This window comes from Metopolophium dirhodum, chromosome 1, assembly GCF_019925205.1.
Source record: "Metopolophium dirhodum isolate CAU chromosome 1, ASM1992520v1, whole genome shotgun sequence".
Lineage (NCBI taxonomy): Eukaryota > Metazoa > Arthropoda > Insecta > Hemiptera > Aphididae > Metopolophium > Metopolophium dirhodum.
In genome coordinates, this window is record NC_083560.1 from 12,535,678 (window position 1) to 12,553,579 (window position 17,902).

At 39.1% G+C, this 17,902-nt stretch overlaps 2 protein-coding genes across 2 annotated transcripts; both read left to right on the forward strand.

Moving 5' to 3' along the window:
* The first annotated feature begins 10,018 nt into the window (after window positions 1-10,018).
* On the forward strand, window positions 10,019-11,072 carry LOC132953660 (proteoglycan 4-like). Its single transcript, XM_061026034.1, has one exon. It carries the CDS (start codon window positions 10,344-10,346, stop codon window positions 11,070-11,072), a length of 729 nt encoding a protein of 242 aa, XP_060882017.1. The 5' UTR covers window positions 10,019-10,343.
* A 68-nt stretch (window positions 11,073-11,140) lies between these two features.
* On the forward strand, window positions 11,141-17,142 carry LOC132953671 (uncharacterized). The gene is made up of 3 exons (XM_061026045.1): window positions 11,141-11,220; window positions 15,199-15,398; window positions 15,653-17,142. Exons 1-3 carry the CDS (start codon window positions 11,141-11,143, stop codon window positions 17,140-17,142), a joined length of 1,770 nt encoding a protein of 589 aa, XP_060882028.1.
* The last annotated feature ends 760 nt before the right edge of the window (window positions 17,143-17,902 follow it).

The window sequence follows — 17,902 nt, forward strand, 5'->3', positions numbered from 1 at the left end:
ATAGAGCATTCATAAATATTTTTTTGAAGTTTGAAATAATTCGATAGACTTTTGTAAAATTTTTTTCTATTTGGCCGGGCCTTAAATAATATTCGTCTACAGTTTATTAAATAATCGTAGACTGCGAAAACAAACGATAAAGAAAATGAACGTCGAGAATCGACAAGCTAATGGAAACTGAATGTGTTACGATAAAGTGTAACTTTCAACAAGAAAAATGCAAATAAATGTAAAAAAAAAAGTACAAACATGAATAAAATAAACCAAAATACTAAAAAAACGACCATAAAGCACACCCGTATAAAGTTAGCAGCACAACTATGATGTGTACATATGTACAGACACATATGCAATACACCCAACAAACTTGTTGGACATTGTTGGATCAATCCCAGACTTTGTTGGACTTCATTTCTGTCGGTAGAGCTTTTCCAATGTTGTGCTGCCAACAGCACAACTTTCCGTTAGTGAAATTTCACCCTTATGAAAAATGTACAGCTTGATTTGTTGGACATTATTGGATCACTCTGAAAATTTACCTAACCTAACCTAAAATGATCAAGTAAATAATACTCATAAAGTATACTTCTTGGCTCACCGATAGTACATATTTCAATAGAAATGTTTAACGTATTTATGATTTTATTTGAGAAAAAATACTTCTTTACGAAGTTTAACAATATTGATCATGTATTTTTATTTATTATATTGTATATTATCATTTCGTGTTTAGGTATTACCAAAAATAGCGATAAACTGATAAGAAATGTACGAAATAATTATCACGTAACCAAACGCTTGTACCTATTTCAGCCGGCGGCAATGTTCCGATGACGTCGGATACGCACAGTCTAACGTCGTCTCTGAGTTTATATTTGTGTATATAAATATAAATCACACACACAAGCGTATGTATGCGACTGTTAAATAAGTAGAATTTATTATGCACAATACATAATTTTCAAAGGCCATTGTAACAATATATTAGGGGCCTTGTATTAAATTTTCAAGCTGTTTGAACCAATTAATAAAACTAATAATTAATAAAAAGTAATGACTCTAAGACAGCTGTAACAACTAATAAGTTTTTTTCTGTAGAACGGCAAAAAAAAAGACAATGTGGTGGATATAACTTCTTAACCTCCCCCCTGACCATGCCACCGAGCAAAGCATTGCCGTATTAGCTATTAGGTATTTAAATAATATTTTTTAATTTTTGATTTTAGATTCTGAGCGGAGTAAGAATGTATTGATTTTACTATAGTATATGTTCTTTTTCTTATTATTGTTGAGATCGAACTGGGGACCCGTGCCTTTTATTACCCCACCTGGGATAACATAATAAATACTATCTCATTCCTACGATAACGATGATCGTCGATAATACTTATTACCTGTACATTGAACACTACTGTTCAGCAGAACAGCATCCACTTACTTACCTTTTTTTTATTACGGTAGACAAACGTATGAATAATCTTGTATCACATTTTCATATCTTAGATTTAAAAACAAAAACTTTTATGAATTCTTAACTCAACATAATTTAATAGTTTTCGTGGTTTTTCCATATTTTGTCAAGATTTGAACTTTAAATGCTTATAAAAAAAACTGTGACTAAGGATTTTTAATATTTTTCAACTGTCAATGTAACAATATAGTAGGAGCCTTGTATTAAATTTTCAAGTATTTTTACTCAACAAATAAAGTTTTATTGACATTCATAGAAAAAAAACTAATAAAATTGGAAACGTAAAACATCCAAATATTTTGAAAATTTTATCGTGTATAGAAAATGCAAATATAAACACCATGTATGTATGTATGTATGTATGTATGCATTTTTGTATGTATGCGTATATATGTGTGTGTATGAGCGTTCATATGTAATTGACTGAATAAAGACTGGGCGGCTTGTTTGGCGGTGTGTGTGTGTGATGTGATGTGATATGAATGTATGTACTAGCCCGGATTAAGGGGGGCAAGGGGGCACGGTAACGGGGCCCATTGATTTTGGTGGCTAGTCTTTATCCCCAAAATATATTTTTTAACGCGTCTAATACAGTTTTTAAAAAAAATTATTTAAGTAGGTAGGTACAGTATGTAAATTATTATTAATTATAATAAAATAAAATTTTTCTCAATTTGATATCACGAAAAATTACTTTAAATAATGTACTATATATTTTCCAACAATTTTGTTTGTTGTTTTTTGAACATTTTAGATTACCAATTTAACTATTTAAGTATTTAACACAGGTTTGTGTATTTCGAGACAGGTACTGTTATAAGACATATTATACTGTTGAAAATCAGTGAAAATTTTAATGATAGTATAGGTGTTATATTATATAGCCGATGAGTGTGGCTCTATAAATACAGTTTTTATGTTATTTAAACAGAAATAATAACTCTTAGCAAAGGCAACTATGAATGTACCGATTTTTAAAGGCAAAATATTAGTTATATATATATTTTTTAAGTGAGATTATGATAATAATTGAATACATTTTTATTGAACTTATGAAATGTTTATATGTAATATAATGTATGAGCCATAAAACTTGATATAATATCATATTATAGTGTAGATTGAAGATATGTAAGTTAGCTATTTAGAATTTAAATGTTCTGTTGTAGTGTATAGTTGCATTTAATATCTAACGCGATATGATTGATGAATTGATTTGCAAACTAGTTATATTATGTTATTAAAAGTATTTTAATATAAGTTAAATATTAAATTAAGTTATAGTCTGTTAGTATGAATTAATATTATATTAATATAATATAATTATTTTCTATTTGTTTCCTATGGTGATAAACAAATCGTTAGAAATTAAAATCCCATCTTTAGCGTAATTTGTCGGTGTTTTTTTACAGTGCCATTAAATTACTATTGACAAAATCGAAGAATGACCGACTTATTGAAACCATAAAATATAGTACAATAGGCAAGGTGATAAATTATCGGAACAAATTATTTAATATTACCAATTGAGTTTAATCTGAGAAAATGTTTATTTTTACCTAACGTACGCAAACGTTTGCAAACATAACTGACATAATATATAAATAAATGTTCAAAAAATGCTAACACTGATACAAATAAAAAATCACATCAGTTTAAATTCGTGCCAATTACGTGCTAAATATTGGGACAGGGATTAATTCTGATTTGACTTTATTTATTTTTGTCAGGGCTGGATATTTCTCCAGCCCCCCACGGATATTTTTAGATTTTATGCATAATCTAAAAACGTGCAAATTACGAAAATAGTCGTGAAAATTCATGCTAATAGCATGCTAAATAATGTCATAACAATTTTTTTATATTTTGAATGTGGAGGGGGGGTAGAGAAACTTTTGTTGATAATACGCACCGACACCGGGTGCAAAGTGTCGGACAGAGTTATGGCGTGCCCCTGAGCCATGATCTGACTACCGATAGGCTCCGATTAGACGTCACGGGGTACGACGATTTTCTTTCTTCTATACAACGCACGCATGTGTCAATACATATTATAAAATATAATATGTATTGACATATTATATTATTAAATATAATATGTATACCACGGACACCACCACCGACCAGATTAAAATCCGAGCTCGTACGGTGCCCGGTGTACCTACTGCTATGCCGCAGCGAGCCTTACGGTTTTTTCTTTTAACCTTTATAATAATAACATAGTACCTACATCTAGCTTACTATATACACGTCGCAAACTGACCTCCTTCCGCTGCTGCGGTAGTCTGGTTTTATTTATTTTTTTCGACGGATCCAGGGGGGCTTAAGCGCTAGCTCCCCCTCCAGTTATATTGTTTTTCCCATTTTTTTTTATAATTCTATAACTATCCTGATATAACTATATATTCCAATTACAGAAGATACGTTTGATAATATAATATATTATACATATCTGTGGACTGTGAATCCAATACGCAGTTGCAAAATGGTTTTTGTCGGTATATCGTATATATGACGTGAATTGTGTATACCATGGCTTAATTACACAAGGTTATTGCAGCAGTGACGCGGTACGCAGCGGCCACCAGTACAAAGTACAGGTACCGCAGCGACCAGTCTACACTTTTCGTCAACCGCCACTACGGGCTACAGCGCGACAACGCCAACTCCCCCACCGCGCCACAAAGGCACAAGGTGGGACGGGAAGGCGAGTCGCGTAGAACGAGTACCGGCCGTCGTAAACTCGCCAGTTGTAACACCCCTGTCTTTCCGACATCAGTTTTTTTCACGACAGCCTTACACGCGCCGTATACACGTACCACGACCACCGAGATAAAGCTAACTATATTTTGTCATAAAACAATTCACCGTCCGTTGTTCTTTTTTTTTGCTTATTATACATATTTATATATATACGTGCAGCCCGTACGGGACAAAATAAAAGTAGTTCTCCACCATCTGAATTGTGTTTGATTTAAAACGAACGAGTGTGCCATCCACGCACCCAACCAACGACCGGCTCACCGCGGATCACCCACCACCACCGTCGTAGCCGCGTCAAATTGGCTCCCCGCAGAGGAATCATCGCCTCAAGACAGCGTAAAGGTAAGAGTTTTTTCACGCTGACACATACCTCGGTAGATTGCTTATATTAAGTTAATATTAAGACTTTTAGCCAGGAGTGTGTTTGCCGGTTAGCTAGGATTCCCAGTGAACATTACGTAAGAATTATTTCTAGCACGTAACAGGGAATCCCGCGCAGCCGTGCATAACCGTGATACGGATTGGGAAGTAGTTATTTAACAACCGCCACCCCTCCGCAACGCCTACCTTTCGTCCCGCGACATTACCGTCGATAACAGCACAGCGCGCAGGCCAAAACCGGTTTCAGCCGCTGCAGCCGTCAACTGCCGCCGCCGAGTACGTCGACCCAGTTCGGCTATTCTGGGAACGCAACGGCGGTACCGTCAACAGCTGACCTATTAGCGAAATCGCCAAATAGAACACGTAAACATCCGTAGGCACCGCACGAATTTACGTAAAAAAAAAAAAAAAATCTCTAACCCACGTACACACACCAAGCACAAGCTACCTCACCGACCAACAGCTTAACGACCACATTTGTAATTTAATCGTACATAATGACTGGTAAAACGATACAACAGTTATCGTCGGCGGAGCTGCGTAGCGAGTACTCGGCCCGCGGACTCAGTGTGTCCGGGTCGAAGTCGGATGTGTATGTCAGGCTAGAGGAGCACCTTAGGGAAAGCGGACTAGTTCCCGAGAACGTGAGGTTTGAACCAGTGCAGCCCCCAATCACAGGATTAGGGGACGGTACTGGACAACAACCACACGTTCGATCAACGCTGTTAAGCACGGACGTCAGTCAGATTTTCGGACCATCGGCTAGGGGTATCTCGACAAGCCATACGGCAAGTCAAGGACCAACGGACGATCGGCCAGAGGACTGCGACAACCAGCTGACCATGCAACAGGGCCAGTCCACACACCCATTAAATACCGACACTTTCAAAACCGCAGCGGAACTACTGCAAAAGTTAAAACTGGCGTTGCCACAAACGAACGACAAAACGTCGTTCGAGGCACGCCTAATGGCGCTCGAGGCAAGCATGACGCGGTTCTTTACGGAATCGCGCACGACCGCCACGCAGCAGCCACACGACTTTGCAGTCCCGCGGTACACCAACCACCCGTCACCCGTACACATAACAACTCGTACACACGATAGTTACCAGTCGGGTAGGTCGTATGAGCGCAACGAAGGCGGCGGTCAGCCGAGCGCCAGCCACACTGCCGCCACGAACAACCGACCGTTCTTCACGCGCGACAGTCAACACGACTATACGGGTCACACCACACGCGCGTCACAACACGCGTCATACGAAGCACGCGTACATGAACGTTCGGTACTAATACCGTACGAGGACTTGCGTACAGCAAGAGCCTCGTTACCCGAGTTCACAGGAACTAGGGCCGAGGACCCCGTACGGTTTATAGACAATACCGAGTCGATTTTGACGCAAGCGCGTATACACCCATCGGGTTGGTGCAGGGCGGTCGAGCCGCAATTAAAAGGAACGGCAAGTACATGGTACAATTCTATCAGGGCACTCGACCTATCCTGGACAGAATTTAGGGAGGAATTTTATGAAAATTTCAATAACGCCGAAATTCAGTCTCGATTGCGCGCCGACATCGTGTCAACACGTCAAACGCCCAGACAGTCGTTAACGGAATTTGTGCTGATTAAAAACCAGCTGGCGCGCCGCGTAAATACCGGCCTATCCGAATCGGAGTTGGTAGGTATTATCGCCGGACTAACGCGTGACACTTTCCGTACGCACATACGTCTACACCGGCCATTGACGTTCAGCGAGCTGCGACGCATCGCAGGCGTTTTGGACCCGGTAACGGACAACACCAACCCGCCACCACAACAATGGGCCCCTAAAACTAAAAAAGGGGTGGAAACCCCACAAACAGCCCCCCCGGTCAAAAAAAAATTTTTTGCGAAAGCAACTGATAATACACCACCGGGGCCGTGCAGATATTGTGGGGAACTCCATTGGAACAGTAAGTGTCCAAACAGACCGACCACGTCGGGAAACGGCGGGGGAGTCGACGAGGACTAGTCCCCCTCATCGACTCATCACCACCCCCCCACTCATCACCACCCACTCACGGTAGTACACACGGAAAAAATAAGCGTAATCGAAAAGCGCGTAGTTCGGTAATTCAACACACAGAACAACCAACTACGAACATTTTTTCCGTCCAATCACCACTCGGCACCCGTTCACAGACCCCCAACCTACACCACCCCACCATTGAACACACTCACCTCACCGGTGACACGTGTGCTCAGCAACAACCGGCTCATGGGGCAGCCACAGGTGTAGGGACAAAGGCAACAGAGACACGGGTGTTCACCTGCACGGGTGACGGGGACACAAGCACACACACCGCGCTTATCCCCGCATTAGGTCAGTCTGCGCACGTAAGGCAACAGGCGAGCAACGAGGCAACCGATGTTGACAGTATGGTCATGGCGGTTAACACCACCGACCAGACAGTCTCCATCGCGGTTCAGAACCAGTTGTCCCGCTCGACCAATTGCAATACGACTAATAACGGTACGCGAACATGCCAAGACAAAATTCCGACCCCCGCGGTCGAACTCGAATTTCCGTCAGGCTTCGTAACAGCCCTATTAGATTCGCAGGCACAAAAATCATACGTAAACCCGACAGTAGCCCGTAAATACGGCAAAACACCCACCCACGGACCAACAAACACAGTCCGGATGGCGGACGGTCGCACTGCAACAACCAGTGGCACCTCCACATTCGAAGCTAGGATAGGTGCACTCGATATAAAATTCGAAGCTACCATCCTAGACAATTTGTATTGTGACGCGTTACTAGGACACGACTTTCTTGTTAACAACGAAGTCTCTTGGGATTACGCCGCGTGCACAATTCACATGGGTAAGCAAATTCGTACGTCGACATGTTGGAAAGGGAAATCTCAACCACCCGCCACTCGTCCCGACCTGTCACAATTAGAATTTGGAAACGACCCCGAAACACGCGCGAAACTAACCAAGATTTTAAATAAATACGCGGTAGTATTCAGCGAAAAAGTAGGACGTACCAAATTAATTGAACACGAAATTCTGCTAAAAGACCCGTCCCCAATCGCGCTCAAACCATACCCATATCCGCAGCAGAAACAAACTGCTATCGACGATATGGTACGCGATATGGAACTCCAGGGGCTCGTAGAACCAAGCACTTCACCATGGGCCGCACCAGTAGTAATGGCAAAGAAAAAAGACGGAACTTTTTGTCTCTGTGTTGACTACAGGAGGCTTAACGACGTTACGGAATCCGACGCGTACCCTATGCCAGATCTCAACAAAATGATTAGGCAAATGCGGGGCGCGAAAATATTCAGCATTTTTGACCTTAAGTCGGGGTACTGGCAAGTGCCGCTACACGAAAATGCACGAAAATATACGGCATTCCGAACACGTAGAGGTCTATATCAGTTCAGAGTCCTCCCCTTCGGTCTAAAGAATAATCCAATGACTTTCGTGAGACTCATGAATGAGGTCATGAGGGGGTACCAGGATGATTTCGTACAAGTTTACCTGGATGATATTGTAGTATTTTCAAGGGACGAGTACGAACACCAGGCCCCCTTAGACAAGGTTCTCGAGCGGCTCAAGAGGTTTGGACTAACGTGCAACACAAAAAAATGTAAAATCGGCCTACGCGAAATTTCATTTTTAGGGCACATCGTAGACTCAGAGGGCATACAAAAACAACTGGAAAAATTGGTATGCATTGACAATTTTCCGGTTCCCAAAAAGGTTAGGGACGTACGTAAATTTTTGGGCGTGTGCAACTGGTACAACCAGTTCGTAGATAATTACGCGGATACCATAGCACCTCTCACTAAATTATTAAAACAGGGAGTACGGTGGAAATGGACAGAGGTAGAACAACGCGCGTTCGAAACAATAAAAAACGCGCTAGTCACATCACCAAAATTGTCGCCACCAGATTACAGCAAACCGTTTTGTCTGCAAACAGATGCAAGCGAAATAGGAGCCGGTGCGGTACTTTTCCAACGGGGTGACAGACCGGAGGAAAGACGCATAGTGTCCTACGCAAGCAAAAAGTTTAGCGAAACGCAAACAAGGTACGCCGCGGTCGAACGCGAGTGCCTAGCGATAATCTGGGCGACAGACAAATTCCGTCCATACCTAGAAACCCGACGTTTCGAACTCCTAACCGACAACTCGGCACTAACATGGTTACACAGGGCTAAAGACAAAAATTCAAAATTAACACGTTGGTCACTACAACTAGCTAATTTAGATTTTAGTACGGTACACGTCCCGGGAATACAAAACGAAGCACCAGATTTGTTATCTCGTGACCCGGCACCGGGCACACCTGTAGACGAAGATCGACTTGAGGAAAAATTAGTAGGGGCGCCCACAGCACCGACAACCAGTGTTGACCTCGAATCTGATCGAATATTTTCCATGTTCGATAACCACGTTAGTGACGACACACCACTCACCGCAACGACTCTCGAAAAGTGGCAGTCCGAAGACGCCACAATCCGCGAAGTAGTCGCCGGTCACAGGTGGGACGGACCAGCGCGGAACACTAGGAGCACAAAATCGGGAACAAACGCATACGTTTTTTCCGAAGGTCTCTTACGAGTAAACGTAGGCTCCCACACACCCGTCGTGATACCAAAAACCAAAGCACAACATGCAATTTGGAGGTGTCACGATCACGTCTTATCCAACCACCCGGGTTGGAAAGAGACGTACCGGGCGGTTCGACAACGGTACTATTGGAAAGGTCAAAAAAACGACGTCAGGTTATATGTCGGTGCGTGCCACGTATGTGCGTGCACGAAACCACTAAACTCACGTCCAAACGACCCAATGCAACCAAGAACCCCCCGTGAACCATGGGAAGTTATCAGTGTCGATCTCATGGGCCCATACCCACGTTCTGGTAAGGGAAAATCGTACATACTGGTAGCAACCGACTGTTTTAGTAGGTGGACCGAGGCTTACCCCTTAGGAACAGCAACCTCTAAAACAATAATCGAAACGTTAGAACGCGAGTTCTTTTCGCGTTTCGGTTACCCCCGCGTGTGTCTCAGTGATAACGGCCCACAGTTTGTGTCAAACGAAATGATGAACGCGCTAGAACGCTGGGGGGCACAGGGTTGGACGACCCCAATCTACCACCCGAGGGCCAACCCAGTCGAACGCCGTAATCAAGATTTAAAAAAAGGGTTACGCGCACAACTAGTAACGGGCAAACATAAATCTTGGGACACGAAACTACCCTCAATCCTATTTTCGATACGGAACAGGTGTAACGAACAGACATGCTACCCTCCCGCGGTCCTGGTCCTCGGCAGAGAGTGCAAGAGACCCGGAGATTGGGCGCTGTCTAAAGCGGCGCCGGTACACATCGAAAAAACACAGGAAGAGAGGGTAGAGCGGGAGAAACGTATTTTAGGCAAAAAGGTAGTGGTAAAACCAAGCACGAACACCGGCACACCGGTGAAGTTCGGCAAGGGCGACGTAGTCTACTACAAAGCACACCACTTATCTAAGGCACACAAAGATTTTCACGCCGGTTTCGCACCAAAGTGGTGGGGACCGGTAAGACTGGCGAAACAGGTCGGGAAAGGAGTCTTCCAAACCGACCAACAACCACCGCGGAAAATACATGTGTCATGCTTAAAACGGGCACCGATAGGCCAACATTAAATAAACAATTGTCTGTAATAATAATCATTTACAGACAACATGACCGGCCAACAGCAGGAGAAGTGGCAGCAGGTTGCCGAGCTCATCCAACGGCTGGGGCTGGTATCCGGTGGCCAGGATGAGCCGCGAACAGCCGCCCAGGTCGCGAGGATGACAACCCGCCAACTCCTGCAGGACCCAGTGCGGGCGGCCATCTACAACCGGGGCTGGGCGGACCGTACGACGGACATTCAGCGGAGGTTGCGGCCACACCGACCACCATCAACATCAACACCCGGCAGCCGCACACCGTCCCTGACAAGGCCACCACCCCCAGCAACGACACCTGCCCCCGTAACACCTGCGGAGCCGGCACCGGTACCCAGGCCAACGGGGGTACTCCCCGGCCCAACGGGAAGGGTGAGGACGGAGGCGCAGCAGGCAAGGAACCACCGGAAATTCCAACAGCTGAAGGAGAAGAGGAAGGCCAGGGAAAGCGAGGCAAGCCAACAACGTCGGCTTGCCAAGCAACCCGCGCCAACCTCAGAACCGGAAGCAGCCGGCACGCCTCCGACCAACCCTACACCGATGGAGGTTGACAAACCCGCATCCAAGGACGGCAAGTCCGAGGAGCCGGGACAACCCACCAGCCACGAGTCGCCAGACCAATCGGAGGACACGGTAGAAATTACCGAGTCAGATTGGCTGGTGGCGTTCGAGGGAATGCCGGAGCTGGACGAGCACCACTCGTACTACACTCCGGTAGGGTCCCCAAAACACCCCCAATAACACTCACGGGTGCGGGCAAGTCTACCTCAAGCGAAAGCCAGAGATAGTACAAGCCACCCCGTCCTGAAATGACACACGGACACCGGTACAAGTGTACCCCATGTGACGGTTTGGCGGGGGAGTATGACGCGGTACGCAGCGGCCACCAGTACAAAGTACAGGTACCGCAGCGACCAGTCTACACTTTTCGTCAACCGCCACTACGGGCTACAGCGCGACAACGCCAACTCCCCCACCGCGCCACAAAGGCACAAGGTGGGACGGGAAGGCGAGTCGCGTAGAACGAGTACCGGCCGTCGTAAACTCGCCAGTTGTAACACCCCTGTCTTTCCGACATCAGTTTTTTTCACGACAGCCTTACACGCGCCGTATACACGTACCACGACCATCGAGATAAAGCTAACTATATTTTGTCATAAAACAATTCACCGTCCGTTGTTCTTTTTTTTTGCTTATTATACATATTTATATATAATCGTGCAGCCCGTACGGGACAAAATAAAAGTAGTTCTCCACCATCTGAATTGTGTTTGATTTAAAACGAACGAGTGTGCCATCCACGCACCCAACCAACGACCGGCTCACCGCGGATCACCCGCCACCACCGACGTAGCCGCGTCAGCAATACCCCCACTATATCATTTTATCACGTTAAGGAATTAAAATGGCAGCGTAAGGGGACGACGTATACTGGATATACTATGATATTATATGCTATGATATGGACCGTACCCTTACGCTGCCATTTTATTTTTGTTTGCTTACAATATTATATGGGCTATGTGCAATAACCTTGTATATTTAAGCCATAATCATCACAATTTTTTTAATATAAAAGGTAACTAAAGTTCACTGTATGTAAGGGTAAAACCATGATAAAAAAACGATACTGAAATAATATTATACATTTATACGCTAATAAGATTTTGTTTTACAAAATTAGGTACTTCGATGACCACCGGGTGCAGTAAGATTTCTCTTAATTTTGATAAATGAAAAACCGTTATTTTCTATAAAAAACGTAATAAAACATTTTTTAAACACGTATTATCTAAATAATAAATTAACAACTTTCTACGACACGTCTATAAACTATAACTACAAATTCTGCCAAGAAATAAAATTTATAATTAAAACTTAATGAATAATATGTTACTGTGAATGTCCACAATTGGTGAGTGCTGACAATTACCTAGTGAATACACCTACTAATTTAGTGAATGTTGAAAAATTAAATAATATAGACATTTACTAGTGGATGTTAACATTTAAATCAATATTTTGGTCAATGTTGACATACACAATACGGTTTTGGTTAAGGTTAACATAGGTACGTTTTCGCACATACTATTATACTATAGTAGGTACTATTGTCTATAGACGATAATAAAAAGGTGGGCAAGTAGATGTCTCTCTGCTGTACAGTAGGTTACAAGTAGGCCACTGTAATAGATGGTGTCAATTTTGAATTCAATGGTGTAATATCATTGTATAAGAAAAATGATTCTGAGCGAAAACGGTCAGTCAGCCTATGATATTACTAAGTATATTTGATGATATTATTGTGTATAAAGTAATTTACATATTATAACCTATTTACGTGGAACCTTGTTTTAAATTTTCAATCCTTAGCTATACAATTTGAACATTTTATACATTTTTAACCACAAAATAATTATTAAACTTTAAAATTGATAAATTTTGTCAAAATTCGAATTTTAAAGGCTTGTAAAAAAAATTAATATTTTTCAACTGTTATTGTAACAATGAATCAGGAGCCTTGCATTAAATGTTCACGCTTTTTTACCCAACAAATAAAATTGTATTGATATTTATAAAAAAAAAAAACTAAAAAATTGAAACCTACAATGTCCATAAACCGCTCAAAAAGAGTCAAAATATTTTCAAAAATTGATGTTATATAGAAAATGCTAATATAAACATTCAGTCAAATTTCATGTACCTACGGTTATTTGTTTAAGAGTTGCACCAAAAACCAAAATCGATTTTCTTGAAAACAGATTTCGCGTAAAAATACCCATATTTCCTTCATTTTTCTTTTGTTTTTCATGTCGCTTTTGAAAACTACTGGAAAAGTTACTTTTACTTTTGACGCCCCATATTACCAACTAGACTCACTTTCCTATTATAAAAGAAACTGTTGAAGAAAATGTAAGCATTTTTACTGTCTTAAATGGTGATGACAGACACAAAAAAAAAACACACACATCATTGTAAAATCAATACATTTATTGTTCCACTCAGAATCTAAAATAGCAAAAATATGTTTAATTATAAATTGTTATTATTAAACAGTATTATACTTCTATCATTAATTTAAATTATGATTATTTAACCTTACAAAAATTATTTTACATATTGCAACATTACAAACTTTCATGACATTTTGCACTACATAAAATGTCAACATTTCTACACCACACTTTTTGGTGGTGCACTTTGTTTTGCAACAACATGTCGTTAGTGTTTGAAGTATGAAATATTTAATGTGAAAAAAAACAAAAATACAAAAACCTGAAACATTGAAATTTCTTAACACAGTTTATTTATTTTTTGAACACAATGTTCAGTGTTCTAAATTCTTATGTAAGAATTCAATAGGTATACAAGATACATAAATAATATTGTATACCTACTTGTATCATTTAAATATGAAAATATTTAAAAATGTTGAATATCATTTTAAATGTATAATACCAAAGGTTAGGTATATAATATAGATATAGATATAGATACATATAGATACCATACAATTATGAAGGTATTTTATGATAGTTAAAAACTTACTTAAAAATAAAATAAAATTTGTAAAAATACTGAAATATTTAATTTTTTTAAATTTCATAAAATTTTCAAATAGTACGTCTTGCTCATCAATTGATGCATTTTATGCAAAATAGCTTGCCTTAAGAAAATTTGTTGATCCTTTTGTACCTACATCAGTGGTTGTTATTAAATTTTCTTTAAAACTGTATAAGCCCTATATATATATTTTACTTATGCGCCTGTATTAGAGTATTATTTGTATGATTGTTTGTAATACAATTTAGCAATGCGTATTGCGCATATATTTCTATAATTATAGTGTACTCATTTTTTATATACATTTGGTGGCCTTTCCTTCAGCCTCAACACATCGCGAGTCGTGTCCGATAACCGTGAATATCAAAAGTAGGATTGGACTCGGAGTCAACTACACTTTCAAGTTTCAATACCTTCTATATTATACCAAATAGTTTCCCCGGTTTGATAAATGTTCATTCAACTAGTCTCATACAAAATGTTCTTTTAAAATTGTAGTTTTAAACTCTTTACAAATAAAATATTTGATGTTAAAACACTTAAAACAAATTGTTAATTCAAACATTAACATTATAAAATAATTCACTAATTTTTAATAATCATACTGGAAATTATTTTAAATTAAAAATAACACATCAAAAATTAGATCAAATTGATAAAAATAATAGCTAGGTACCTCGAAATTAAATAGATCAGTGCACTAGATTTGTTGACTAATTGGGTAGATAGGTTGAATTAGTTTTGGACAAAAAATTGCAACTGAAAATGTCAATGTGTGTATAAAATATATAACAATAATAAATAATTTACTTTCAAGTTTCAAATAGTGTAACATGGGGCAAAGTGGGGTACCGGGGCAAAGTGGGGACATCGTAATATCTAGGTATTAATGTATAACATTGATAATTTTATTAGATATATAGCTTCCTTGGTCGTCTCAGATTGTGTGATAAGAGTTTTGAATCAACCTATCGATTATTTTGCGATTAATCGATGAAAAACTGTACATGTACCTGTTATCATTTAATTGATACTACAAATTGATATTTTGTTATTGATCTATTAAATTATTTTGTGAACATTTTTTAACAATTTTTTTTTTATTAAAGAGTGTGTGTTCCTAGTTTAAGATATATGTTCCTTATTTAAATTTAACTATTAGAATAAAATAAAATCAACGGCTCTAGGTAAGTTAATCAATCGGGGCAAAGTGGTTTACACCGTCCAGTCTGGGGCAATGTGGGGACGTCCTCACTTTGCCCCATATTTCAAATTTTATTAAATTTAAATGATGTGGTTTCAGAATGGTTAGGCATTATAAAAAAAAGACCAACCAACATTCATGGTCTGAAGACTCAATGAAGTCTGCAATATTGGCATTTAATAATAAGGAGATGGGATTCAGAAAAGCTGCATTATCTTTTGGTGTTCCTCAAACAACTTTAGAAAGAAGAGCAAAACAATTTGCAGCAACTGAAAATTTAGCTAAAGCTAGCACAAAAGGTAACCTATTTTTATTTACAATAATATAATAAACACAATAACAACATTTAAAATTCTGATTCCAAATGTTTAAGGTAATAATATAATAATTTATATGTATACATTTATATTAAATTTATATCAATTTTAATAACAATTAAATTCTCAATTACAAAATGTGTAATATTTTTATTTAATATTTATGATAATACTATATTTAAAATTTAAATATAGAATAATTATACTAAGTATTATATGAAGTTAAATTAATGAAGTTGACTTTATAATTTTAACTCTTGGAAGATTCAAAACGGTGTTTACTGAGGAGCAGGATGTACAATTAGTAGAGTGCATAAAGACTATGGAAGCACGTTTGTTTGGTTTGACTTCATTAGAGTTGAGAAGTTTAGCATACCAATTAGCAGTTAAAAATAATATAAGCCATACATTTTGTAAAGATGATTTAGCAGGAGTGGACTGGTTGTATGGCTTTATGAAGCGACATTCAGATTTGTCATTACGTCAACCTGAAGCTACGTCAGCTGCTAGAGCATCAGGTTTTAATCCGATTGCTGTTGGTAAGTTTTTTGCTTTGCTAACTGAAGTAGTAGACAAAAATAAATTAACAGCTTCACAAATATTCAATGTCGATGAGACTGGGATAATTTGTGTTCCAAAATCTCATTCTAAAGTCATTGTATGCCGTGGCCGTCGACAAGCAGGAGCGATAACTTCTGCTGAAAGGGGTCAGACGATAACAGCTGAAATATGCATGGGTGCTGATGGGTCATACATGCCTCCAATGCTTATTTTTCCTCGCGTAAGAAACAAACCAGAACTTATTGATGGTGGACCACCTGGAGCATGGGCTGAAGTTCATCCAAGTGGATGGATACAGACCGATTTGTTCCTTAAATGGTTTGATAAATTTGTAATTTTTTCCAGAGCTTCTAAGACCCATAAGGTTTTACTTTTATTAGATGGCCATGCTACCCATACTAAATCATTAGAACTTATAGATAAAGCTAGAGATGCTGGTGTTATATTGCTTTGCTTTCCACCTCACTGCACGCATAGACTTCAACCATTAGACGTAGCTTTTATGAAACCACTTAGCTTATATTACAGCGATGAAGTTAAAAAATGGCTTAGAGAGCACGCTAAAGACCATAGAGTTGTCACACAGTTTCAGATTGCTTCACTTTTTGGTAAAGCATATTTAAAAGCATCAACTATGACAACAGCTATCAGTGGCTTTAGAGCAACAGGCATTTGGCCAGTAGATGCCAACATATTTAAAGAACATGACTTCCTTGCTAGTGCTGCTACTGACATTGATTTAAATGTTTCAGTAACAGATTTGCAAAATATTTCGAACAGTGTGCTCCAAGCTAAAGATGTGTTAACTCCAATCATACAAACAAATAGTCTGCCCATCATTCATCCTTCAACTTCAAATCCTATTGGACAGCAAAATAATGACTCAACTCTTTCTATAACACAGCATAGTTCACCAGGATGTTCTCATTGGTCAGCAGGTGCTGAAAAATCAGTGACAAAATCATTTTTTGCTTTATCTCCTGAAGAAATTCAACCTATTCCGAAAAGTAACAAAACCACTGCACGAATATCTAGGAAAAGAGGGAAAACAGCAATTCTCACAGAATCTCCTTACAAAAATGAGCTTTTAGCTGCTAACATATTAAGTGCAACACCCAGACAAGTTAGACGTTCTTTATCGTTCGGCCAAAAAAAAAAATGCTAGAACAACCAAAAAAAATCTTAATAAAAAAACTAAAACCAACAAAGAGGATGATAAGTGTTTGTATTGTGATGAGCCTTACTCGACTTCAGTTGATGGGTGGATTCAGTGTGTACAGTGTAAAAAATGGGCTCATTGTCTTTGTGCTGGAATTGAAGAAAAAGATTATGAGACAATGTTTAAATGTGAATTTTGTTCCTAAAATTGTTTTAACATTTATTGCATTTAAAAAGTTACAATTTATATGTTTGTTATTTCCTTTAAGTGAAGTTAGGTTAGGTGTACATTTAGGTATATTGTCGGATAACAAACTGTTCTCGTAGCTGAATTGAATTAACTGTCTGTAATGCACATTTTGAAGATTTAGACATTGTTAGAGATTAGTAGGTATTTTATTTATTTTTCATAATTTTTGACTATCATAATTTATACAATATGTTAATTACCTCGACTTTTTTTTTTGTACTCTATTGATGCTTGAATTAACATTATTATTCATTGCAATGAATTTTTTTTTAGTTTTCGTGCAAAAATTGTAAAAATAGTTATGATAAAATCTAAAATAAAAGTATGTTTTATATTCCAAATAAAAAAATTGCGATCATGTCTGTAGGTTCTCTGTAGGATAGTTGGTTGTAAGCTTTTACTTACACTATAATCATTGTTAATGGAATCATATTGATACTAGTTTAGAATAGTAAAATACTTTAAAATGTTTCATTGTGTCATATATTGTCATATTGATATATCTATTTTTCAAACT

Bases quoted from the DNA above. Each gene is read 5' to 3' on its own strand.
- LOC132953660 (XM_061026034.1), top strand. From the start codon at position 10,344: ATGACCGGCCAACAGCAGGAGAAGTGGCAGCAGGTTGCCGAGCTCATC.
- LOC132953671 (XM_061026045.1), top strand. From the start codon at position 11,141: ATGACACACGGACACCGGTACAAGTGTACCCCATGTGACGGTTTGGCG. The intron at 11,221-15,198 runs GTACAAAGTACA...ATGTGGTTTCAG, and splicing joins GCGGTACGCAGCGGCCACCA to AATGGTTAGGCATTATAAAA. The intron at 15,399-15,652 runs GTAACCTATTTT...AAATTAATGAAG, and splicing joins AGCTAAAGCTAGCACAAAAG to TTGACTTTATAATTTTAACT.